The sequence below is a fragment of the Onychomys torridus genome, chromosome 4 (assembly GCF_903995425.1).
Source record: "Onychomys torridus chromosome 4, mOncTor1.1, whole genome shotgun sequence".
NCBI lineage: Eukaryota > Metazoa > Chordata > Mammalia > Rodentia > Cricetidae > Onychomys > Onychomys torridus.
The window spans coordinates 94525820-94550611 of record NC_050446.1 but is presented as its reverse complement, the minus strand read 5'-3'; the positions used below and the strand labels follow the sequence as shown (position 1 = coordinate 94550611).

At 50.2% G+C, this 24792-nt stretch overlaps 1 protein-coding gene across 1 annotated transcript; it reads left to right on the top strand.

Moving 5' to 3' along the window:
* The first annotated feature begins 1867 nt into the window (after positions 1–1867).
* Positions 1868–24022, top strand: Pla2g4d (phospholipase A2 group IVD). The gene is made up of 20 exons (XM_036186557.1): positions 1868–1912; positions 5843–5915; positions 6089–6225; positions 7954–8085; positions 8655–8695; positions 9030–9072; positions 10500–10563; positions 10808–10944; positions 11748–11858; positions 11985–12022; positions 12217–12352; positions 12632–12768; positions 14758–14980; positions 19915–20032; positions 20373–20510; positions 20737–20858; positions 20971–21148; positions 21410–21576; positions 22132–22318; positions 23676–24022. Exons 1-20 carry the CDS (start codon positions 1868–1870, stop codon positions 23900–23902), a joined length of 2454 nt encoding a protein of 817 aa, XP_036042450.1. The 3' UTR covers positions 23903–24022.
* The last annotated feature ends 770 nt before the right edge of the window (positions 24023–24792 follow it).

The window sequence follows — 24792 nt, the reverse complement described above, 5'->3', positions numbered from 1 at the left end:
TTTTATTTTATGTTCATTGGTGTTTCACTTGTATATATGTCTGTGTAAGGGTGTCAGAAGGCCTAGAACTGGGGTTACAGACAGTTGTGAGCTGCCATGTGGGTGCTGGGAATTGAACCAGGGTCCTCTGGAAGAGCAGTCAGTGCTCTCAACCACTGAGCCATCTCTCCAGCCCCAATTGTTTTCTTTTTTAAGGCAGGGCTCACTGTGTAGCTCTGGCTAGTCTGAAATTTGATACATAGGCCAGGCTGGCCTCGGAGTCACAGAGATCTGCCTGCCTCTGCCTCCCGAGTTCTGGGACATGTGCTTCCACACCTAGACATTTTGGATTGTCTTTTTTTTTCCCCCCAGAGACAGGGTTTCTCTGTGTAGCTTTGTGCCTTTCCTGGATCTCGCTCAGTAGACCAGGCTGGCCTCGAACTCACAGAGATCCGCCTGGCTCTGCCTCCCGAGTGCTGGGATTACAGGCGTGCGCCACCACCGCCCGGCTTGGATTGTCTTTTTAATGAGTTAACATTAATTCAGGTTTGTTTGTTGGCTCACTCCTTCCTCCATGTGGGGTCCAGGTATTGGCCTCAAGTCCTCAGACTTGGTGGCCAGCACCCTTACCTGCTGAGCCATCTTGCCGGCCCTTTACTCTTTGGTTTATGACATCCTTTTAGGAGAGCGCTTACTGTTGTGACTCTAAGCAAACCGGTGTCCTTCTGAGGCTGTCTTCTATCGAGTTCATGACCTGAGAGTTTTCTGACCAGGAAGTCTGCCCTTTGTTTCTGCTAGAAACCCTCTGGGGAGGTGGCCCCATGGACGAGGCGTTTGTGGGGCAAGCGTAGGACTGAAGTTTGGATCCCCAGTATCTACATACAACTGTGCTCATGGCAGAAGTCAGGCATCAGTTGCTACTCTTTCATAGGATCAGAGTTTGCTTCCCAGCACCCAACATCAGGCAGCTCATAACTGCCCTGTACCTCCAGCTCCTGACACCCTCCCCTGGCCTCTGTGGTCTCCTACATACCCATGGCAAAGATGTGCGTAGACACACATACACACACATATATAAAACTTTATAAAAATACTGTGTTCAGTGAGCAGCTATGCCTCAGTGAATAAAGTGGGGAGGAATCTAAATGCCTATCATCAACCCCAGGCCTCTACATCTGTGTACACACACCTGTGCCTGTACTCATGCATACACACATGCACCATACACATACAGAGCTGCTGAAGCAGAGTGTGTGTGAGTGGAGGTGAGGGGCTGTGAGTGAGTGGAGGTGAGGGGCTGTGAGTGAGTGGAGGTGAGGGACTGTGAGTGAGTGAGTGGAGGTGAGGGGCTGTGAGTGAGTGAGTGGAGGTGAGGGGCTGTGAGTGAGTGAGTGGAGGTGAGGGACTGTGAGCATGGTGCCCACCTCAGTTGCTTTTCACACGGAGCCTAAATTCCTTGTTTCGTGGAGCACCAAGAGCTCAGCCTCTTAGCTGAGCTCAGGAGCCCAGCCCTTCTCTTCCAGGGCCAGCCTGACTTAGATGGGGTTGACCTACAAAGGTTTCCTCAGCATTGTCCCACTGTCTGTCCTTCCTGGCTGCCCTTGGTACGTCTTCCCTGACACTTCAGCTCTAGGAAGGATGCTCCACCCACGAGGCCTGGTGTTCTGCCAGATCTGGAGCTGCTGGTTAAGCCAGCCTTTTGAGGAAGAGGAGAAGTGCTAAGTGGTAGTGACCTGGGGGCGGGGTTACCTGTTTATAGACCCACAATTCCTCCAGGATGGGCAGAGAATCAAGGCCGGCTCCATTCCATCGGGACAGTTACCGCATCCAGCCATAGAGCTGGCATCTTGGCAAGGGTTGAACGTGAAGTCGAAACAGAAGGGTTGGTATGGAGAGCCTGTCCCCCGAGAGACTCCTTGGCCATCCTCACCAGGTAACAGTGCCAAGCCAGTAGCCAACAGTCCGGGAGAGCATGGGGTCAACAAGCTCGCTGTACCTGAAAGGAGGGTGGCATTTGTCTCCATGTGGGCTGAGGGAAAGGGAGGTGGTGTTTGGGCGTATGGAGGGGGTAGGGAGGAAGCAGCACCCACAGAAGTGGGGATCTGGGGGCCATTGACAGCTCCTGCTCACCACCATGGTGTGAAGGTAGTCTCCTCCTCAGGGGTACTCCCTCAGGGCCGCCACATCTGCTCCCTCCCTGAGGACACCCACCAGGCCCATAACCCACTCCTCACCACCATAGGCCAGTGGACTTCCTGGAACCAGCTGGAGCCCTGTGGATCTTAAATCCTCATGCCAATTATTTTCTGGTCCCAAGAATTATGGGGCTGCACCTAGGCCAAGGATCTCACAAACTGTTCGCTCCTCTTCTCAGCCCAGAATTCTCATCCTGTGCTAGAGACCAAGGCCAACAGGAATAGCCCATCTGTTTGCTCCTGGTGCCCAGGAAGTGTCCAAGGTGGCTCCCCAAGGTCCTTTGCTTCATTTGCAAACCTTGCTGGGTCTCTTGCTGGGGTCCTGAGAGACATGAGGCAAGCAGGTCCTAGAAAAGACTTGAGCACTCCAGGGTGGACACAAGGGAGTCCTGGGGGGGGGGGGTGGAGAGAGATGCTTCTGCTGAAAGGCAATATTTGTTGTCCTAGCCTGACTTTTGAGAGGACTCATCCCCAAGTCAGCCATCAGTGGAAATATCCTGAAGTGTCAGGGTAGTGGAGGGCTGCCTGGTCCTGGCTCTATCACTTACTCCTCTTGGGAGCCCCACATTCCATAATGGTTGGTGAAATAAGTTCCAGCTGATTTCCCTGGGGGAGGCCACTTCTTTTCCCCCTCTTGCCTACTCTGGATTCAGACGCAGGAGTAAGCAAAGGGATTTGGGAGCCTGAGTCTGCCCATATCCGGGAAGCGCCTTGCTGGAAACTGGTGTTTCCAGGATCGGGAGATTTTGACTAATATGATTGACTAATAGGTCCTGCCCTCCTGGCTGGCAAAGTGTCTCCCAAAACAGGTGTGCTCCAGTGCCTGCTTCCGGTCTTCTTTGCTGCTGACTGGGGACAGGAGCTTTCCCTGGTGGCAGGAGAATGGTTGGCAGAGCTGGCTGGGCATCAGAGGCTTGTTCTATTGTTGTGATCTCACACTATGAGGAGCTTCTGTGTAACTCAGAGGAACCGGGTAGGGAGCTCTGGCCACAACATCTGCCTTGCCTTCCCCAGTCCACCCCCAACCCCTTAAAGGCCCATTGCAACCACAGGGGGAGGGTGGGGCATTTGTCCTCTCATGTTAGAGACTCACACCACCATGTCTGACTTTTTCGTTGGGCTAGGGAAGCCAAACTCAGGTATTCATGCTTGAGCAGGGTACTTTATCTACATCCGCCTTCCCAGCCCCTTCTCAAGTTGTTTTAAAGCAGTCCATAGGCTATGGGCTTGTGTGGTCTTAGCCTGGCCAGAGAGGCAGGTTAGCAAGGCCTGATGCCTGTGCTGGTCCTCTGTCTCAGAGAGAGGCATTGAAACCCCACACCTCTCCTAAACCAGCATTGTCCCAGTCATCATCTTTGGGTGTCAGGCAGTGGAGGGGGGGGTCTGGTTTTTGTTTGTTTGTTTGTTTTGTTTTGTTTTGTTTTTCGAGACAGGGTTTCTCTGTGTAGTTTTGGTGCCTGTTCTGAATCTTGCTCTGTAGACCAGCTGGCCTCGAACTCACAGAGATCCACCTGGCTGGGATTAAAGGCATGAGTGGGGGAGGAAATGGAGCCAGGTGCCTAAAAGTTGACTAATTCCCTGACAATCATCCAATCATCACCTCTAGCTTAAGGACTATGGGGCTGAAATGTTGCTGGGCTTGCTAAAATTCATTCTCTCTCTCTCTCTCTCTCTCTCTCTCTCTCTCTCTCTCTCTCTCTCTCTAGTGTGTGTGTGTGTGTGTGTGTGTGTGTGTGTGTGTGTGTGTGTGTGTGTCACACAGTCTTGGAGGGGAAGGTGCTGGCAAGGCCCCCTGCTGAGGCATTCTGCTTTGGTTCCTCACCCATGGCAGTTCTCTGTGGGGAAGTGCTTTGGGTACCCCCAGACTCAGACTCTAGTAGGAAGCCTCTGTGCAAAACCAGATCTGTCCCAGGGGCATAGGGACCACCCTGGCTGTGGGATAGAGGCCTAACAGGGGACCATCTTAGGTTTCACAATACCTGTTTCTGCTTATGGTACCCACTGCTGACCGCGCAGCTTCTGGCTGTCTTGGAGGAGAGCAGACCAGAGGGAGGAGAGGAGTGTCCCAGGAGCTCTTTCTTATTCAGTGTCAGCGTGGGTCCAATCTGGTGGCAGAAGCCCCAGTCTGGGGTTCTCTTATCTTGAGGCACTTCAATGATTCTTCCCAGGGATACTGGGTCATGTGCCTCCATGTAAGTGGTGCCCCTGGGAGCCGGGGCAGGTCCTGCCATTAATGGCCCTACTTGGCCCTCTCCTAGCTGGGAGCTGCTATTGCACATTGCCTGTGCACATAATGCCCTTCCTACAGACCCGTTCTAAGGGTCCTGCCCGTGTGGACCTGATGGAACCAAGCACCCACCAATGCGGTCCTGTTGGCAAGCTCTCTGTCAAGACGATGTAAGGCCAATGACCTTCCTGGCCCAGAATCCTGCCAGGCCCATGTGACTCACCTCAGACTATGGGGCTTGTCTTTGTAGGTCACCTAGAAAAAGCTGGGCCACCAAACCCAAACTGAAGAAAACAGAGAATCGTCTGGGTCCCAGGAGTGCTAAGGATTTCAGCTGGCATGGGGCTCTGCCATGACTCAGGCAGCTGGGCATTGCTGTCCTCTGATTGCTCTCTTGCTATCCACTCACTTGCTTTCTCTTGGGCTTATCTGAGGTCTCACTTGATTCATGAGCCTCTTAATCCACAATGACCCTTCACTCACCATTCTCTGCGCTGACGTGATCTTCTTGGAGTTGCCTAATTCATGGCCAATGAATTACAGATGATTGAACCAGTGTTGATAAAATTCCTTCCTAGGGAAAGACATAAATAATAGCTGCCCCTCTTCCCAAGCTCTCAATAACTGACTGAGGCATGACCAGAGCACAGGTGAAGGGTTAACTACAGGAGTGTAAGTACTCCTCTCCACAAACATCAGAAAATCTTTACTTAAACCCAGCAGGGATGATGGCCTTTTCACAGTTACATAGATGGAATGCCCTTCCCTAGTCTCCTCTCTCCCTGCATATACTCCAGCACGGAGGCCAAGTGCTACTAAGGCATGCCCTCAACAGGTAGAAGGGGCCTCTGGGTACTCCGGTGAGGATCTCATGTCCCTCCTCCCCTGAGGGGTGTAAACAGTCAATAAGGTCATCTGTAATAATCCTTTGGCAAGGGGGCAAAGATGAACTCCCCAAGATGGTGGTTGCTTGGCTTAGAGGACAGTCATTCACATTTGAGAATTTGTGGATACCATGGGTCACTGGGTTCCCTTGGCTCAGCCCACCTTGAGACACAGGAAAGGCACAAAAGAGATGGGGTGTAGACTGCTTCAGCAAAGGACAGCCCTCTCTAGAAGGTCTGACTGTGACCATCTCCCCTTGACCGGTGAGGTCACTGGTCATGCCTTGTCCCCAATTTTACCTGCTATACTTGGCATTTTGTCCCTGAAGGGGAGATGACCAGCACTACCCCAATCATTCCATGATTGCCAAAGGCCCGAATCATAACACCAAGGACAGCGGTAGACAAAGACTATTTGGTCTCTAGAGGTGTTCCCAAAAGCCTAGTGCTGGCAGTGTCACCATGTACTGGATTGATGAGTGGGGTCAGGGGTCAGTGCAACATCTCCAGGTTTGAAAGACTGCTGGAGAACTCAGGGGCTTGGGGTCTCTTTGCAGGAGGAGGCCTCTGCTTTCTGGCGGCTCACTGTGAAGGTCCTGGAGGCTCGGAGTCTGCCTAGGGCTGATCTGTGTGAGTGACTACCTGTGGGACTGGATCCCAAGGGAAAGGACCAGGCACTCTTTGGGGTGGGGCCTGGCTGACCTCGGTGGACACTGAGGTTGCCATAGGAACCTGGGCAACCCCCCTGGAAAGAGGTACAGAGTTCTCTCTCATCTGATGGCCGGTCCCCTTGACTTTGTCAGTGAGTGAGGCCGACCCGTATGTGACCCTGCTGCTGCCAACAGCTCCTGGGATGAAATTCAAGACCCAAACCATCACCAACTCCAGTCATCCTGTATGGAATGAGACCTTCAGTTTCCTCATCCAGAGTCAGGTCAAGGTAAAGGTCCGGGAAGCACTAGCCCCTCACTTGTACAACCCTTTGCCACTCCCCTCCACAGGAGGACCTTGGGATCAAGCAGAGTTGCTCCAGTGTTCACAGAACTGGGGGGGGGGGGGGGGGAATGTGTCTTCACGCTCCAGGCTCTGTGTGCTGTGAGCAAGAGACTGTGTGAAGGAATGTGTGGGGCTGACCTGTGGCCAGCTGCTGCTTCTCCCTAACCCTGTCTACGACATGGGACTAGAAAGCATTCCTTTTTAATGGGGCTGAAGGGGAAATTGTGCAGAGAATGCTCACACAGTGCTTGGCACTCGCCTTCGGGTGTGTTAGGGAACTAGCAAAGCAGACTGGTTGAAACCTTTCCCCAAATTTAAACTACATTTGTTTATGCTGTGTATGTGTGCCTGTGTGTACCACAGCACATGTGTGGAGGTCAGAGGACAACTTTTGGGAGTCCGTTTCTCTCTCCACCACGTGGGTCCTGCATGTCAGGCTTGCCCGGAGGTACCTTTACCCACTGAGCCATCCTGCCTGGCCCCAAAGAAATTTTAAAATATTTTTGTTTGTTTTTTATTTTTTATTTTATTTTTTTCAGATAGGGTCTTGCTATGTAGCACTGGCTAGCCTAGAACCCACTATGTAGACCATGCTGGCCTTGAACTCACAGAAATCCACCAAACTCTGCCTCCAGAGTGGTTGAATTAAAGGCGCGTGCAACCGTACCCAGCTTAGGTTTTTGTTTTTGCTTTTTTAAGACAGGCTTTTTTTCCCATAGGTTTGGATGGTTTAGATCTCACTATGTAGCCAGGCTGGCCTTGAACTTACAGTAATAATAAATAAACTTATAGTAACTTTGCCTCCTGGCTGCTAGATCACAGACATGCCCTACCTAGGAAGAAAATTCTTCAAGATACATACATGCATGCACATATACATACATACTTGAGACAATCATTGTGTAGTTCATTCAGACTAACCTCAAATTCATGGTCCTCCTGCAGCAACCTCCCAAGGGCTGACATTACAGGAGTGAACCCCTAGTCTGTTTTTGTTTGTTTGTTTGTTTTGTTTTTTGTTTTTTATTTTTTTTGTTTTGTTTTTTGGTTTTTCGAGACAGGGTTTCTCTGCGTAGCTTTGGAGCCTGACCTGGAACTCACTCTGTAGCCCAGGCTGGCCTTGAACTCACAAGGATCGCCTGGCTCTGCCTCCCGAGTGCTGGGATTAAAGATGTGCGGCCACCACCGCCCGGCCCCAGTCTGTTTTTATTCTTGGTAAAACAAAACTTCTAAGTCCCAGGATGGATGGGGGAGGGGCGCATGGAGTCCCACCCCTATCTGAGGAACTACTGGCAGTTGGTGGCTAAGTTGATGGAGAAGAGTCCGTTTTCTTTTGGGATTCGGACCCTGAGAGGCTACCGTCCAGTAGGTGGTCCCACACTTGCGTAATCCAGGCAGCACTAAGTGGACTCGGTAGGTAATAAGTCAGAGAGAGGGGCAGAGAGAACGTGGGAAAACGTGAAGATGGGAGGAATTGGGGGTGAAGGAGGAACTGGAAGGGGGTGTCACCCAAGCACCTTACATTCTTGTACGGATATTAAATAAAATAGTCAATGATTTTAAAGGTGAGTAGGAACTAAGGTCTTTTCTGGATTTCCTTATACTTGTTTTACATTTGTATGTGAGCTATTGTTGCAGCGAATCGATATTATTTTATGTTCCTGGTCCTTAGAACATTCTAGAACTGAGTATCTGTGACGAAAACTTAATTATGAAAGATGGCATCTGCTTCAAAGTTTCCTATGATGTCTCAGAAATCTCCCCTGGCCAACTGCTCCAGAAAACCTTCCGCCTGAATCCTCAGGTGGGTGGGAAGGCTCCAGGCTGAGGAATTGCTTAGCTCTTCCTGGCTGCCTGGATGCTGTTAGCTGCACTCATTCACAGGAAACAGGCTGCTGTTGCCTCCAGCTTTACCCCGCGCCCTCAAAACACTGCTCAGTACAACCATGAGGAGGCAGTGTAGGCCCGTCACTCTGGCACAAGGGCTTCCGGCCTGTCCCACCAAAGTCTGGCTTGGCTTCCCGCTGCCTGCTTGGGGAGAGGAGGGTAGAATTCCGGCCAGGGGCCCTCCTCAACAGGGAGAAGAAACCAGGCCTGGATATCCTCAGGTCACCTCTGGCTGAGCTTGTCTTTTGCCTTCAGCCCATCAGGGTTTGGGGACCCAGAAGGGAGGAAGGTAGGTCTGTCCCCTGCAGACCTACTAGCTTCAGGTATTTCAGCAGGTAGCTTATCTTGCCCTCGACTTCCTCAATTTTGTATTGGAAATAATCAGAATAGCACACCTTCCTCAGAGACTGCTGGAGGTGGCGGGATAATGCTTTTGACAGGGTCAACGGTAAATGTTGATGACTTGCTCACCCTCTTTGATTACAGGGACCAGAAGAGTTAGATGTGGAGTTCCTGATGGAGAAAATGTAAGAAAGAACAGCCCAGGGAGTGGCTGGGGACACAGGCTGTACTCAGGAAACTGGTCCTGACCCAGATTCCTTGTCCATCTGTCCTGCCGAGTCACCCTCCTTCACCTCCCCTCCCCTGCCAGGAGGTCTGGGTCTCCTCTTGGGGCCGAGGAGGATGGCTGGCATTGCCCCTGCTCTGGGCTCTCCTTTCGTCTTGCCCTCCCTAGTGGCGTCTCCCCTCGTCTTGGGTCACCCAGGGAGATTCCCTAGGGATGGGAAGGAGCAGAGAGGATGGGTGAATGTGAACTCTCTTGCTTCTGTGAGTCCAGAGTGGATGTTTTGACTTTTCCAGGTCGGACCCTCCAGAAAACCTCATCACCAACAATGTTCTTGTGGTAAGGACCTTCCTGTGACTCGGCGGCAGAGATTCAGAGGAGGGAAGTTGGGGTCAGGATTCTGGGGTGTGGAGGGAAAGGGACGACACTGGAGTAGGGCTTTGTGGTCCAAGTACCCCAGACCCCCAACCAGGGGGTAACCTGAAGCTGTGGGGCTTAGAGGGGTCTAGAGCTGAGAGGCACGTGGGAAGAGGGCAGGCAGCTGTGCTGAGAAGGTTCTGCCTTCTGACTGGATAGCTGAGGGACTGTTGAGAATATTTAGGAGCTTTCTGATGATGCTTTGTTTTGTTTTTGAGCTGAGGATCGAACCCAGGGCCTTGCGCTTGCTAGGCAAGCGCTCTACCACTGAGCTAAATCCCCAACCCGGTCTGATGATGCTTAATTATGTGTAATGAGCACAGAGTCCTTAGGGACTAACTTACTTAAAGTCATAGTGAGTCCTGCATGCCAGGCCCATCTTCATTCATTAATATTGAGGTCACTGGTTTGGAGGGAGTTTCTAGTGTGATGTGCTAGCCTGCCTGCTTAGCTCCTCCTTAAGAGCCCATGAAACTGCAGTGGGCAGTAATGGCCACAAGGTGGCGCGAGCCCTGCATGGGAAGCTGCCCATAACAGGCATCAGGGGAATAAAACCTGGAGCTGTCCCTTGGAGACACCTCAGGACCACTCACCCTCAGGGCTTGCAAGTGCCAGCCTGATGGTTAGTTTACCTTTAAAAGGAATCCAAGGTGTAGCCTGGCACCATAGCACATGTCTGTAATCCCAGCCCCTGAGAAGCAGAAGCGGGAGGCCATGAATTTGGGGCTAGCCTGGTCTATGTAGTGAGTTCCAGTCCTGCCAGGGCTACACATTGAGACTTTGTGTCAAAGATAGAACAAAAGATCTCTTACAGTAATGTAACTCCCACAGAAGTTGTGCCTCCTCTGAGTGGTGGGGGTGAGCAGTGGGGTAGTTGTGTTGGAAAGGCTGGCTACAGCAGCATCAAGCACCGAGCTTTGCAGAGAGGGTACTGAAGGCAAGTCAGTGGAACTGAGGACACTCAGGAGATGTTTTGGTCACTGTGGCTCTGACACCTCCAGCCTGTGGACCTGAGGTTCCCGCATGGTACTTGGGAGTCAGTAAGATGAAGAAGACTGGAGACAACAGAGAGAGACCTGAGCCTGAGAGCTGGGACTTTCAGAGCTTCCGTAGCGCAGTAAAGCTAAGAGGATGGGGTGGAGAGGGGCCATACAGATGCTCCATATGGACAGCAGGCATTGTGTGGCAGGTCAGAGATGGGTGAAGGGTTTCCTGTCCAGTCGATTCTGAACCCCACTCTTTGTTCTGTGTGCGGTGGGTCTGGTTGAGGCTCAGTGGGACCCAGAGTTGAGGTAGAGGGTCCTCAGCTTACCCTGTGCATCCCTTGCCTATGATGTGGTCTGTCCCAGGCCCGAGAACTGTCACGCCTGGATGTCTGTCTGGACAGAGCTGGGAGTACCATCACAGCGGCAGGTGAGAATTTCTGAACTCTGCCTGGACCACTGGGAAACCTGCAGGGTAAGGGGGTATCTCTGCCATAGGTGGGAGTCCATGGGGCTGTGACATGCAGCAGGCTGGAGAAGACCCTCTTTAGAGTCCTGCTTACTGTGGTCCAGCCTCCACCTCTACAAATAAGCACTGTTGCTAGTATCCGAGGCCCAAGGTGGAGTTCTAGGCTCTTTTCCCCCTGTTCTCATCTATTCCATCTCTTCCCTAGGTCAGGACAAACTAGAACTGGAGCTTATGCTGAAGGGGTCGTATGAGGACACACAGACATTTGCCCTGGACACAGCCTCTGCCTTTAGCTTCCACTACATGAGGGGCCAAGACACAGCACTGAATGGGTGCCTGAGGGTGAGTCTCTGCTCTCCGACTCTCCCATCACCTGTAACTAGCTCCCTGCCTTTCCCCCATGAAAGCCTGGTATTTATGTTCATGCCAGCCTCCCTCAGTCAGACCCCATCCCCTGGAAGACAGGGACCATCACCAGGGGCTTGGGGGGCAGCTACATGGTGTCAGCCCAGCCCCCTGTCTCATTTTGCTCAAGGTCCTTGATGATCCAGCCATCCTTGTCTCTTTTGCTTTTTAAACATGCCAACTGCTTATTGGGTCTTCTGGCTCCCTCCAATGCCTCCTCGTCCTCTTCTGCCCCTGGCTTCTCCTCCTCCTCGCCTTAGCTCAAACCACACCTCTTCGGAGATGGCCTTCATGACCATCACAGACAGATCCCCGTACCCTGCTTCGTTTACAATATCCTACCCTATCACACTATGATGTACTGACATCAGGTCATTACTGACATCAGGTCATTACCCATTTCTTTTCTTTGAAAACTATTTTTAGACAGAGTCTTACTTCTAGTAGCATGGCTGATTTGGAACTGACTCTGTAGACCAGGCCGGCCTCAAACTCAGAGATCTGCCTGCCTCTGCCTCCCAAGCACTGGGATTAAAGGCGTGTGTTACCACTCCTAGCCATGACCCATTTCTTCACAAATTGACACGTGATTTCGTGAGTACTGTGTCTTTGCAAGTAGTCTCAGCCATCATTACTTGTAGTCATAATTTGTTTTGTACTATCAGGGAAGGGCTGTCCTGATTGCAGTTTAGACACTCAGAATTTGCTGAATGAACGAATGGATGAATGTTTCCCTTCAGAGCTCCAGAAACAATGGCTGGACCTCCTACACTTCAGCTGTACCCCTCAATGTACCCCTGAAGTCCTTGACCACAGGGAAGGAGGTGACTGTAGATGTTCCCGCTACAAATGTGAGTAGTCTCAATTGGAGGGAAGTTGCCAGTAGGGATAGAACGGAGGTGCTCACACACCCCAGAGAGACCTATCTCCTGTAGGGTCTAGGATATCCCAAACAGAGTCTCTTGTTTTGATTTCAGGGCCCAGAAGTGAAGCTGCAGATTAAGACAGACTACTGGTAAGGACACTGATCTCTGTGGGGACAAATGGGGGTGCCATGCAATGGGTGCTTGACAAGGGGGAGGTGCCATGCAATGGATGCTTCCTGCAGGTAGAGAGGGAGATTGTTTTCAGAAGCTCACCATGGGCTTGGTCACCCAAGGAGTGAGCCATGCAGTTTTCTCCTAACCCTGGGACCCTCCACCATCTCAGCCCTAAGGAGCTGGCTGTGCGGCTGGGCTGTGGGCTCTGTCCCGAGGAGCAGGCCTTCCTGAGCAGGAGGAAGCAGGTGGTAGCTGCCGCCCTGAAGCAGGCCCTGCAGCTGGACGAAGACTTGAAGGAAGATGAGGTTTGGGGGTGCAGCAGGGATGTGGGTATAGAAATTTGGGGCTGGCCTGTGCTCTCTCAGTTTCCAAAGAGTGGAGTTGCACTGTTGAGGAGGGCGGGGTTCCTGTTCTCTGTGGGGGCTCTGCTCTGGGCTGAGGGTTGTCCTTCAAACCTCTAATTCCATCAGGGTCTAACTGCAAGGCCATTGCCTGGAGGCAGGGAACAGGCTGGGTCCCTAGGTGAGGCAGAGGACAGCTCATTCCCTTCTTGTTAAGCTAGTCTGCATCTCCGTGTGGTCCAGGTCCCTGTTGTGGGCATCATGGCTGAAGGAGGAGGTGTCCGGGCTATGATCTCACTCTACGGCCACCTATTGGCGCTTCAGAAGTTGGGCCTCCTGGACTGTGTGACCTATTTCAGTGGCATCTCAGGCTCTACGTGGTAAGGGTCACAAAGACTAGAACAACAGAGATGATCAGAGCCCACAGTAGGGCAGAGTGGATGCCAAGGGGCCTTTGTTATGGGGAGCCCATGTGGATAGAGCAGTGTGACCTGATGGGGGCCAAGCAGCTTTCTCAAGAGGAAGAAACAGACTTAACCAGAAGTCCTGCCAGGACCGCAGTGAGGACAGAGGGCTTTCGTAGGTACTAAGGAGCTGGAAGGAGAGGGCCCAGAGGAGGCTGGATTTGCTTTTGGCAGGCTGTTTGCAGGCTTGGGTGACCTTCAACACCTTTCTCTGGCTCTCTGTTGGTTCATCTCCAAAACCTGTGTAATAAGAGACACACTCACTCATAGGCTAACAAGAGGCATCCCATGCAGGCAGTGGCCTAAGGTCAACACACACACCAGGGCCTCCGGCTGGTCCCCCAGTTGATGCTTAGGGCTCACACCACTTTCTCAGGGAGTTTCACTTCTTGATTATAGAGTACAGGTAAGGAAATTAAGGTAAAAAATTCTTTTATACTAAGTTGGGCATGGTGGCTATCTCTGCCTGTAATCCTAGCACTCAGAAGACTGAGGCAGGAGGATTGTTGTGAGTTCCAGGTGAGATCTTGTCAAAAAAATTAACAGGGCAGAAAAGAAAAAAGAGAAATACAAAGAAAGAATGGCCGGGCAGTGGTGGCGCGCGCCTGTAATCCTAGCACTCAGGAGGCAGAGGCAGGTGGATCTCTGTGAGTTCAAGGCCAGCATGGTCTACAGAGCCAGTCCAGGACAGGCTCTAAAGCTACCAGTGAAACCCTGTCTCGGAAAACAACAACAACAACAACAACAACAACAAAAAACAAACAAAAAACAAAGAAAGAATGTTCCTTACACAAAGATAACAATGCCCACTCTCCAGCCCATCCCCACTACAATGCACTGGACCATTTCACTATTACAGATTCATTCACTCGAGTCTCATTGACACATGTCATTAGGGAATAAAGGAGGGGTGAAAGTCTGAGTGACGGCTATTGACAAGGACAGTCTTAAATGGCCTCAGGACAGGCCCATAAAGTGGGGAGGGGTAGGGACTGGTACTGTGGAATATGACAGCCACACACAGGTGGAAGTTTTCAGGTTTGGAGTCCTCGGGGAGCCCTGAGGGGGACTGTTATTTCGGGATGAGAGATTATAAGACAAATTATAGACAGGCAGACAGCAGCATGGGGGGCAGCACTGAGAAGAGGCAGGTCCATGGGGCAGGTGGGCGCTCCCTCAGCGGAAGGAAGAGGTAGGAGATGAGGACGTTTCCTTTCTGGGTCCACAGCTGGCCAGTGCTGTACTGAGTTCAACCACATAAATTACCGAAGCCATTTTTACTGGTTTCCTGCTGACTTTCTTTTTTTTTTTAAATTTATTTATTTTTCTCTTATCAGCTTGATACAGTATAAATTCTTATCCTAATAGTGAAATGTTTGATTGAAGCTTGCCCAGTGCCTGAGTAAAACCAAAACTTATTATAAGCCACAGTCATCCTAGGGTCCCCCTGCTATATAGCCTCCCTGGTTCTGGGGGCTGCAGTCTGATTGTTCTTTGCTTTATATCTAGATTCCACTTATGAGTGAGTACATACCATGTTTGTCCTTCTGGGCTTGGGTTACCTCACTCAGGATGATATTTTCTAGTTCCATCCATTTGTCTGCAGCTACTGAGAGACTCTAAATTACATATGGGTTAGAAGTGTGCTCACCACTGAAGTACCCGAGAGCACATAGAGGCCCTGGGCCGAGCAAACAAAACCCAAACCACAACAGACCTATACAAGGTCCATTTCATGCCCATCCCAGACAGCCCAGGACTGGAAGGAAGTCCCAAGGCATGTGTCCAGATGGACTTTCTAGGCAGGGGGAGCCTCGACAATCCGTCCTTTAGGGATTAGACACAGGGTGAGATTGCAGAGCCTGTGTTGGACCCTACCTAGCTTTTATCCCCTTGTGACCCCAGGACAATGGCCCACCTGTACCAGGACCCAGAGTGGTCACAGAAGGACCTCGACGGACCCATCAACCATGCCAGGGAGCATGTGGCTAAGAGCCTGTGGAGGGGATTCTTACCAGAACACTTGGCAAGCTACCACCAGGCACTGAGGCATCGGGCAGAGCAGGGCCACGCCACCACCATAGCAGACCTGTGGGGCCTGGTGCTGGAGTCCAAGCTGCATGGGCAGGTATGCTGTCTGTGTAGCAGCATGGCATGGTCAGGCCTTCAGGTGCATCTCTTGAGGGTGGAAGAGCCTCTGAGAGAATGCATTGGGTCTCAGCACTTGGGAGGTCAGGGAAAAGGGGTTCAGGACCAGCAGAGGCTACATAATCAATGTGAGGCAAGCATGGTACCCTGGGGGACTCTGTCTCAAACAAATAAATACACAAAAAGAATGTGAGGGTTAGTGTCTGTCCAGTGCAGAATGCTTCCTTTCCAAGTAAGTTCTTCCATTAATTGCTATGTAATAGAAATTTCTGGCCAGGAGGTGGTGGCTCATGCCTTTAATCCCAGCACTTGGGAGGCACAGGCAGGTGAATCTCTATGAGTTCGAGGCCAGCCTGGTCTCCAAAGTGAGTTCCACACGGAGAAACCCTGTCTCAGAAAAAAAAAAAAAAAAAAAAGAAAGAAAGAGAAAAAGAAAGAAATTTCTGGACCTCCCAAGAACTGGAGTTCAGTCAGTTAAGCAAGCAAGACTTTTGCATTGGTTGAGTTGATTACTGGAATGGCATTTAATGTATAATTCAGTATGGGAAGTTATTTTTCTTCGCCATCAGGGTGGTGTTCAAAGCATAGGCTTTGGAGCCAGATTCCCTGGATCCTAACCCCAGTGCATTTTACCAGTGGTGTGTCCTTAGGCAATTAGTTCCTCTCTCTTCCCCTCAGTCTTCTCATCTGTGGAGAATGAGAGTTCCTCAGAGGTTGTTGGGAGCCCTCGGTGGTGTCTTGGCGTGGAGTTGAGCACTGGTTACAAGTCTATCCTGTTGGCCCGGCAATGTCATGACAGAATTGGTTAGACGAATACTTGACTATGGTGTTCCTTGTAGCAGTTTAGGGATTTGCCGGGCCTGACACCAGTACCATCCCATGATTGTTTTTACCTCACATAACCATGCCAACAACGTTTTAAAAGCATCTGGCACCTGGGAGATGAGAAATGACTTTCAAGTGTAAAACAGGGCCTGGGGGACAGTTTGGTTGGTAAAGGCTTGGAAGCATGAGGGAGTGGGGTCAATCCAGGTGTCTGCTTGTAAATCCTAGCTCTGGGGAGGTGAAGAGTTCTTGTGGCCCACTGGCCAGGCAGCCTAGTACTTGGCAAGTTCCGGGCCAGTGAGAGACCCTTTTAAAAAGAAAGTTTTAAAAAGGTTGCTGGTGGGTTGGGCCCGAAGAACAGCACCTGAGGCAGTCCTTGGCAGATTTGGAGGTGTTTCCAAAGTGCTTCTTCTAGCAGCCAGAGATGTGCCACCCTCCAGGATGAAGATCGTGTCTCTGCCCCCAGCACCTCCCACAAAAACACCCAAGTGGCATTTTACTTATAAGTAAACATCTGAGTTTTGAGGATGTTTCTTTTCTTCCTCCTCCTCCTCCTCCTCCTCCTCCTCCTCCTCCTCCTCCTCCTCCTCCTCCTCCTCCTCTTCCTCCTCCTCCTCCTTTCTCCTGCTCTTCCTTCTTTCTCCTTCTCCTTCCTTCTCCTTCCTTCTCCTCCTCCTCCTCCTCCTCCTCCTCCTCCTCCTCCTCCTCCTCCTTCTTTTTTTTTGAGCTGAGGACTGAACCTAGGGCCTTGCGCTTGCTAGGCAAGTGCTCTACCACTGAGCTAAATCCCCAACCTGATGTTTCTTCTTTGTAAGATCATTTTTTTTATTTCTTATTGGTGTAGATTTGTTGTACAGAATAATGGGTTCCATATGACATTTCTGTCTGTAATCATGGCCTTAGCATGTTCATTCTTTAATACTCTCTCTTGTCTCTCCCTCCTCCCATCCTCTTGGTCCCCACCCTCTTCCCAGATAGTCACCCTTCTATTTTTATGTTTTAAAAACAAATCTAGATTCCACATGAGAGAAAATATGTGCTTTCTGAGGCTGACTTGTTTTGCTAGACATGGTGACCTGTAGTTGCATGCATTTTATTCTCCACGGCTGAAGGAACCCCGTTGTGTATATGCCCTATTTCCTGTGCCCATTCATCTGATGGTGGCCCCCTAAGCTGGTTCTGTAACTTGGCTATCATAAACACTGTCGAAATGAATACAGGTGTCACAGCTGTAATGTGCTGACTTAGAGCCTTTGGGCAGATGCCCAGAAGAGGTCCAGGTATGGTAGTTCCATTTTTAGGTAGGTGTTTTGGTTTGCTTGCCTTTGTTTTTGTTTTTTCTTAGGACCTCCATACTCACGTCCATAGTGACCGCTCTGATTTGCATTCCCAGCAGCAGTGTGTTGTTCCTTTTCCCTCAATTCTTCTTCAGCATTTATTATTTTCTTGATAATAAGCACTGAGACTTGGGTAAGATGGCATCTTGATGTAGTTTTGACTTGTATTTCCTTTATGCCTAAGAATGCTGAATCACATGTTTATTGGACATTTGTGCTTCTTTTGAGAATTTGTCCAACTGTAGATTAGATTCTGGGGTTTGGAGTATTTAGTTTTTTGAGCTCTTTATATATTCCAGATATTAATCTCATTGAGTTGCTGATGGCATTTTCCCGCTGGTCTGTAGACTGTCTCTTTGCTCTGATGGTTGTTTCCTTTGCTACACAAATGCTAATTTGTTAGACTCCCATTTGTTAGCCGGCGGTGGTGGTGCATGGCTTTAATCCCAGCAGAGGCAGGCAGATCCCTCTGAGTTCAAGGCCAGCCTGGCCTACAGAGTGAGTTCCAGGGCTGTTATACAAAACAAAAACAAAAACAAAACAAACAACAAAAAAAAAACCAACAACAACCAAATCTGAATAGAACCAAACAGAAGGAAAAGAGCCAATAAAAACCACAAGAAACACATATAGACACATGTTCACAGACATAGGAGTCCCATAAAAACACAAAACCAGAAGCTCTAATATACACACAAAGGACCTGTAAGATGAAGGAGTGGGGGGAGGAGGAAGAGGAGGAGGAAGGAGAAGGAGGAAGAGGAGTGGGAGAAGGAAGGAAAAGAGAAGGAGGAGGAGGAGGAGGAGAAGTGTCCTGACAAAACATTATGAGACAAAGAACCTCCGAAGATGCCACTGAGTTCCTTTTGTGTTGGCCATCTACTGCTGGGCCTGGGGCCTGCCCCTGAGCGGATTGTATTCCCAGTGAGAATCCGTTGGAGACAACTGATTTTTCATTTCATCTCCAATGAGATTCTGTTGGAGAAACCTAAGAGGCTGTCAATTGGAGAGAGCTTCTAAGTTAGCGATGGGACACGTGTCTCTCTCAGCGCCGGACTCTTCTGGCGCACATCTGCTCAGGCCCTGTGCACACTGTCGGTCTCTGTGAGTTCTTAGGGACACCGGTCCTGCTGTGTGTAGAAGGCCTTGTTCTACAGGACTAATTCTGCTGACCAATGAGCATCTGTTTGATTCTTCTTTCAAATTATTCTGGCTGCTCTTGGCCTTCTGCTCTCCATAATAGAATCAATTAGTCGTGTTTCCCTATTAATAATGGGATTCTAATTGAAATGCCTTTAAATTCATCAGGCCCATGTAATTACTTGAAATGTTTGTATTGTATTAATGTGTCCTGTGTGTTCTTTAAGTTCAGATTCTGCTTAGAATGTGCTGTGCTTTTACTAACTGACTTCTGTCTGGTGGCAACAGCTAATTAACACAGAAGGAGGAGCTTATTTGACAGTACATTTTATGAGGTGCTAAAACAACACAGTTTGATCCCAGCTATAAAGAAAACTTTTATTTAATTGCCATTTGATCCTCTAATAATGACTTCAGCATGAGTTTATGTAAATTACAGTAATCTTTTTGAGACAGTCTCATGTTGCCCAGGCTGGCATCCAACTTGCTATGAGGCTGAGGGATATGATGGAGCAAGGATGTCAGGGAAGCAATGGAAGAAGCCTAGACTTGACACGCAGTAAAGGGAACCTCAAAAGGACATCGCATCCCTTGGCACTGCGTAGAATGTGGGCCAGAAGACTGCTGTGTGCTTCTTGGAAAGGTGTGTGTGTGTGTGTGTGTGTGTGTGTGTGTGTGTGTGTGTGTCTCCCTCTGTGTCTGTGTGTGTGTCTATATGTGTGTTTGTATGTATGTGTGCCTTTGTGTGTATATCTCTCTGTGTTTGTGTGTGTATATGTGTGTGTGTCTGTGTATCTGTGTTTGTGTGTGTGTATATGTGTGTGTGTCTGTGTATGTGTCTATGTATGTGTCTCTCTGTGTGTAGCAATCTCTCTCTGTCTGTGTGTGTATGTGTGTCTCTGTGTCTTTGTGTCTGTGTGTGCCTCTGGGTGTATGTCTTTGTATGTGTGCATATGTATGTGTCTGTGTGTGTATGTGTGTGTATGTGTGTGTGTCTGTGTGTGTCTATATATGTATGTGTGTATGTATGTGTATCTTTCTCTGTGTCTGTGTGTGTCTATGTATGTGTATGTGTGTCTACATGTGCATGTGCGTGTGCGTGTGTGTGTGTGTGTGTGTGTCTGTGTCTGTTTGTGTGTCTGTGTGTGCCTCTTGGTGTATGTCTTTGTATGTGTGCATATGTATGTGTCTGTGTGTGTATATGTGTGTGTCTCTGTGTGTCTATATATGTATGTGTGTGTATGTGTGTATGTATGTATGTATGTATGTGTATCTATCTGTGTGTGTGTCTATGTATGTGTATGTATGTCTATATGTGCGTGTGTGTGTGTGTGTGTGTGTGTGTGTGTGTGTGTGTGTGTGTAGAAAGAATAGGGAGGAGAGGAGGAGCTGTTGACATCATAGTCTTTGAGAATGACCCTCCCTGGAGCTATGGTAGACTGCATATGGAACTGATCAGAACTGGCTATACACACTCACTTATAACCCCCGGACTCCAGTGGAGCTGCAGCCTCCTCACCATCCTCTATGTCTCTACCTTGCCCTGGCCCTGTTGGAGTTATTGCCCTCAAAGCACCCCTACTCACCCATGTCCTCATGCTTCCAACCCTAGGTGAGAGACCAGAATCTGTCGGGACAGAGGGCTGCACTGGAGCGTGGTCAGAACCCTCTACCTCTCTATTTAAGCCTCAATGTCAAAGAGAACAACCTGGACACCCTCCACTTCAAGGGTAAAGTTCTACCCATTCCATCCTCTGTCTACTCCTCCATGCCCTGAGAGTCCCCAGAGAACCCAACAGCACAATGCCCGCACACAATGGCTAGAGCCCAGGAGCCAGCCAGGGAGCACTCTATCCTCAGGTGTGGGGTGTCTGTACAGGCGGACAGGGGTAAGTGAGGATGCTCACCTAGGAGTCTGCTCTCCTCAAATCTGCAGGTTGGTAGCAGATAGGGGGAGCCAAAGGCCTGCCAGGGGAGTGTCACTGGCCCTCAACAGGGAGTTGAACCCCCCCATGCTTGCCCCTCCCCCCCACTCTCCTCAGTCCCTACCTCTCTTTTCCATCCCATTAGAATGGGTGGAGTTCTCTCCCTATGAAGTTGGGTTCCTGAAATATGGAGGCTTTGTCCCTCCTGAACTCTTTGGTTCTGAGTTCTTCATGGGAAGGCTGATGAAGAGGCTTCCAGAGTCCCAAATCTGCTTTCTGGAAGGTAAGTGGAAGCCTCTTCCTGTGCAGGACTCCTGTAGCTCAGGACTGGGTAGAACCCTGGAGTGAGAGACAGGTGGGCAGTAGGGAAGACCCACTGAAGGAGCTGCTCTCTCCCCATGTCCATTTTCCATTGGCACCCAAGAGTGGGGATCATTTGGTGTCCGTGTGGGAAAGACAGGGTATAGGGACCTAAGGACTGTATTTGGTTTGGGGAATTTGGCCTTCAGGTATCTGGAGCAACATTTTCTCTGTGAACTTGATGGATATCTGGTATGATGTCACCTCTGGGAAAGACTGGAAGAACTTCATTGTGGATGTCCAGAACTCAGGTAGAAGAGGGGTATTGGAGGTGGGAGACTGGGATGAGGCCACTGCCCTTTGGAGGCTGGTGGAAGAGAGGATGGGAAGGCATTTGGGGACCCTTCATACAAGCAATGTCTGTTACTCTTGGTCCAGAGGAGCCCTCAGCCTCAGCAGGCTGTGTGGAGGCCTCATGGCTGCAGCCTGGAACAGCCCTGGCGCAGGCATTTAAGGGCTTTCTGAATGGCCGGCCATTCCACCAGCGCAGTGCCAACTTCCTCCATGGCCTTCAGCTGCACCGGGACTACCGGAACCAGAAAGACTTCTCCACCTGGGCAGGTAAGGACCCTGTGTCCCCACAAGGCCAGGCTCCTGGTTGGGGTTGAGCTGTGGCTGCTAGCTGGCAGAAGTGTGCAGGGAGAGCGTATGTAAGTACTTCTGGGGTGTGGTCTGGAGGTCCCATTGTGAAGTCTAGGGGACCTGAATTCAGAGAGTGACACCGGGCATAAGAAGGGGACGTGGAGGGAACTGGGGTCAGAGGGTGCTGGGGCCACCTGTGTAAAGGTGCCCACTTATAATCAGCATTGCCTTTCCTATTAGATTGCCACCTAGACGACACCCCCAGTCAGCTGACCCCATGGGACACTCAGCTCTGCCTAGTGGATGCTGCCTACTTCATCAACAACAGCTGTCCCTCCATGGTCCGCCCAGGTCGCCAAGTGGACCTCATACTCTCCTTCAACTACTCCCAATTCTCGCCCTTTGAGGTGCCGAGTTACTCCGTGGGAACCCCTCTGTCTGGCTAGACCCACCTCCATGGATGAGCAGCAGGGCCACTGTGCCGCTGCCCCACACTTCCCTGACTAGGGGAGGAAACTGTAATCCACAGGGTCTTTCTGGGTCCTCCGTTGGGAAGGGCAGTGCTGGTGGCTGAGCTCTGGGATCCCAGACAGGTGAATGGAACCTCTTTGGGACAGAATAGCTGGACAGAGTTGGCAAGAGATCCCAAGTGTCTCCACAGCCAACTCTCAGCTTTCTCTAGGGACTCTGGGTGGCAGTAATGCCAGCATGCACAGTCCTGTGCTGAAGCCCTCCAGGTGTAAGACTCAGCTGATGGTGTAATGTCAGTAGGGGCTGGGTGGGTACAGCTGCTGGGGATTCATGCCCACCTCTAACTTTTAACTACCTGGATCCTCGGGTTCCCTCTGTGGCCTGTGTAACTCAGGACAGGGCCAGAGTGCTGTCTTGATGCTGAGGGAGCAAGTGGGTATTGTGTATCTGAGATGACACAGCTCCCTGTCTGCTTTCCTCTGCTCCTCTAGGGGCTACAGCAATCTGAGAAATACTGCAAAGCTCGGGGCCTGCCCTTCCCCCGTGTGGAGCCCAGTCCTGAGGACCAACGCCAGCCCCAGGAATGCCACCTTTTCTCAGATCCCACCTGCCCTGAGGCACCTGTTCTGCTGCACTTCCCACTGGTCAATGGCTCCTTCAGGGACCACTCTGCCCCTGGTGAGGTCACCATTCTCTTCCTGTGCCCTCCAGGAAAGGCTTTTGGTGGGTCTTCAGGCTCTTTCTAGCCACGCCTCCCAGGTCTAGCCACGCCTCCCCAGTCTAGCAACTCCTTGGTTTAGGTGGCTGATGCCCACACCTTTGTAACATCCTTCTGTTACTGGTCTTGTCGTTATCCTGGAACTTTGTCCTGACCTCTCTGCTTTCCTGCCCTTGTGCCCTGGGACCCCTTCTCAGGGACCTGGGCCTTTTCTTTGAGTGCCTCTTAAATCTAAGCCCTCATTACATTCCTTCCTAGCCTCATTTCCACCAACTTGTTGGAATTTTATCTTCTTTGGGTGGGAAAATCTAATGCCTGCCTTCATGCGTTGTTCCCAGTTTTCTAGCTGACACCATAATTCTGAACCTTCCAGTTCCACTCTTTTTTGGTTGTTCGTTTTGGTATAAGGTCTTTCTGGATAGCCTCAGCCGACCTGGTACTCACTATGTGGCCTCAACTTCAGAGCAATCCTGCCTCAGCTTCCTGAGTGCTGAGATTATTTGTGTGTACTATCACACTTGGTTTCTGACTCTACTTTTACTTTTTTCTTTTCCTTCCTTCCTTTCTTTTTCTTTCTCAAATATGGGTGTTTTGCCTGCATGTATATCTGTGTACCACTTACATGCTCTGGTGCCCAAGGAGGCCAGAAAGGGCATCAGATTCCTTGGAACTGAAGTTACAGATGGTTGTGAGCTGCCATGTGGGTGCTGGAAATCAAACCCAGGTCCTCTAGAAGAGCAGCCAGTGCTTTTAATTGACCTGTTGTCTTTCAAGGCCCCATTTCCTTTTCTTTTCTTTACTGGGTATTAAATCTAAGGCCTCCCACATACTAGCAAATGCTCAGTATCTACATCCCCAGCCCAGGTTTTAAAGTTGCTCAGGCTGTCTGTGATCTCAGTTTTAGACCAGGCCTTAGACTCACAATCCTGCCTCAGCTTTCTGAGTAGCCAGATGATAGGCCTTAAATGCTGGGCTTCTAGTTCTACCCTTAGCCATTCCTCTCTTTGTTCCCACCTGGAGCTTTAAGAATTCATCAATCACATTGTTCCTCATTGTGGCAGCTTCTAGCTTCCTGAGAAGCCATGGAGCAGTCCCATGGGCTGTCTGAATTGTGGGAGGCATGTCGTCATGTCGTGCTGTAGGAGTGTTAAGGGTGACAACCTCCTCTTACCTCAACATTTGTATTTTGGGGTGAAGGGAAAAGCAAGAACCCCTTCCACAGGGCTCAGCCTCCTCTGGGCCTGACTGAGAGGCTTCATCCTGCCTGCCTGTGGAAGGCTTTATTCTGCTACTGACTCTCCTCTCACCCTTGGGCAGGTGTCCAGCGCAGCCCTGCTGAGCTCAAGGCTGGGCAGGTGGATCTCACAGGAGAAGCCTCCCCTTACATGATGTACAACATGACCTACAAGGAGGAAGATTTTGACCGTCTGCTTCAGCTCACTGACTACAACATGAGGAACAGCCAGGACACTATCCTACAGGCCTTGAAGACTGTTCTGAAACGCAGGGCCCCAGAGGCGAAACCATCAGGGATGCAGATCTGAGGCTTCTCAGGGGCCTCTAAGCCTCTGAGAGCTACACTTGGACCCTCCACCTTCCAAGGACTTAACTCAGCCTGCAGCTGGGCATAGACACAATGCTGGCTGGTGCTCTCAGTTCTCCAAATCCTGGGCTTCCTCTTCAGCTAGCCTCACTGTCCAGAGGGGCTGCACCCCACCCACTGGTCTCCCCTGTGTTTCCAGCTGCTTTGAGAGGAGTTGAAAGCCTCCCCTGGCCAGAACATATGACAGCTGACCCCACCAGCCAAGCTTTCCAAAGCAATGACTTTCTTTGTGAGCAGAATGGATTTGGGGTGGCTTAAGGCAACTGGATGCCTCGGTACCATCTCCTTCCTGTCTATACACAAGGCTTTGATCTGCTTCTTTGAGGCAGGAGTTTGAAAACCCTCCCTATTTTATGATCTCGCCATCTCTCAGTACACAAATCTCAGGGTTCAATTTATTCTTCAGTATCCTATTCCTTTTGATGATATTATAAATGGAAATTATTTTCTCAATGTCATTTTCAGACTGATCCTTGCTTATGGAAATTTAGTTAGTTGTAGTTGGAACTTGCACTATATACAATCTTAAACTTACTGGCTTAAATACTTTTGGTGGACTCTTCCAGACACTCAGTTACGGACCTTGCCACTTAGAAATAGAGATGGTCTTACTTCTTGTTTTTTTTTTTTTTTTTATTTATTTTTTTCTGACCTAATTACTGTGACTAGAACCTCTGACATGGAGTTCAGTGGACGTGGCAAGAGCAGCCGTCCTTGTTTTGAGGAAGGAAAGCGTTGAGGCTTTCTACTGTTCTGCTCAGTCTTAAGTAGTTTCGGCTTGTCAGACACATGTTCTGTTCTATTCCTAGTCTGTTAAGGGTTTTTGTTTTG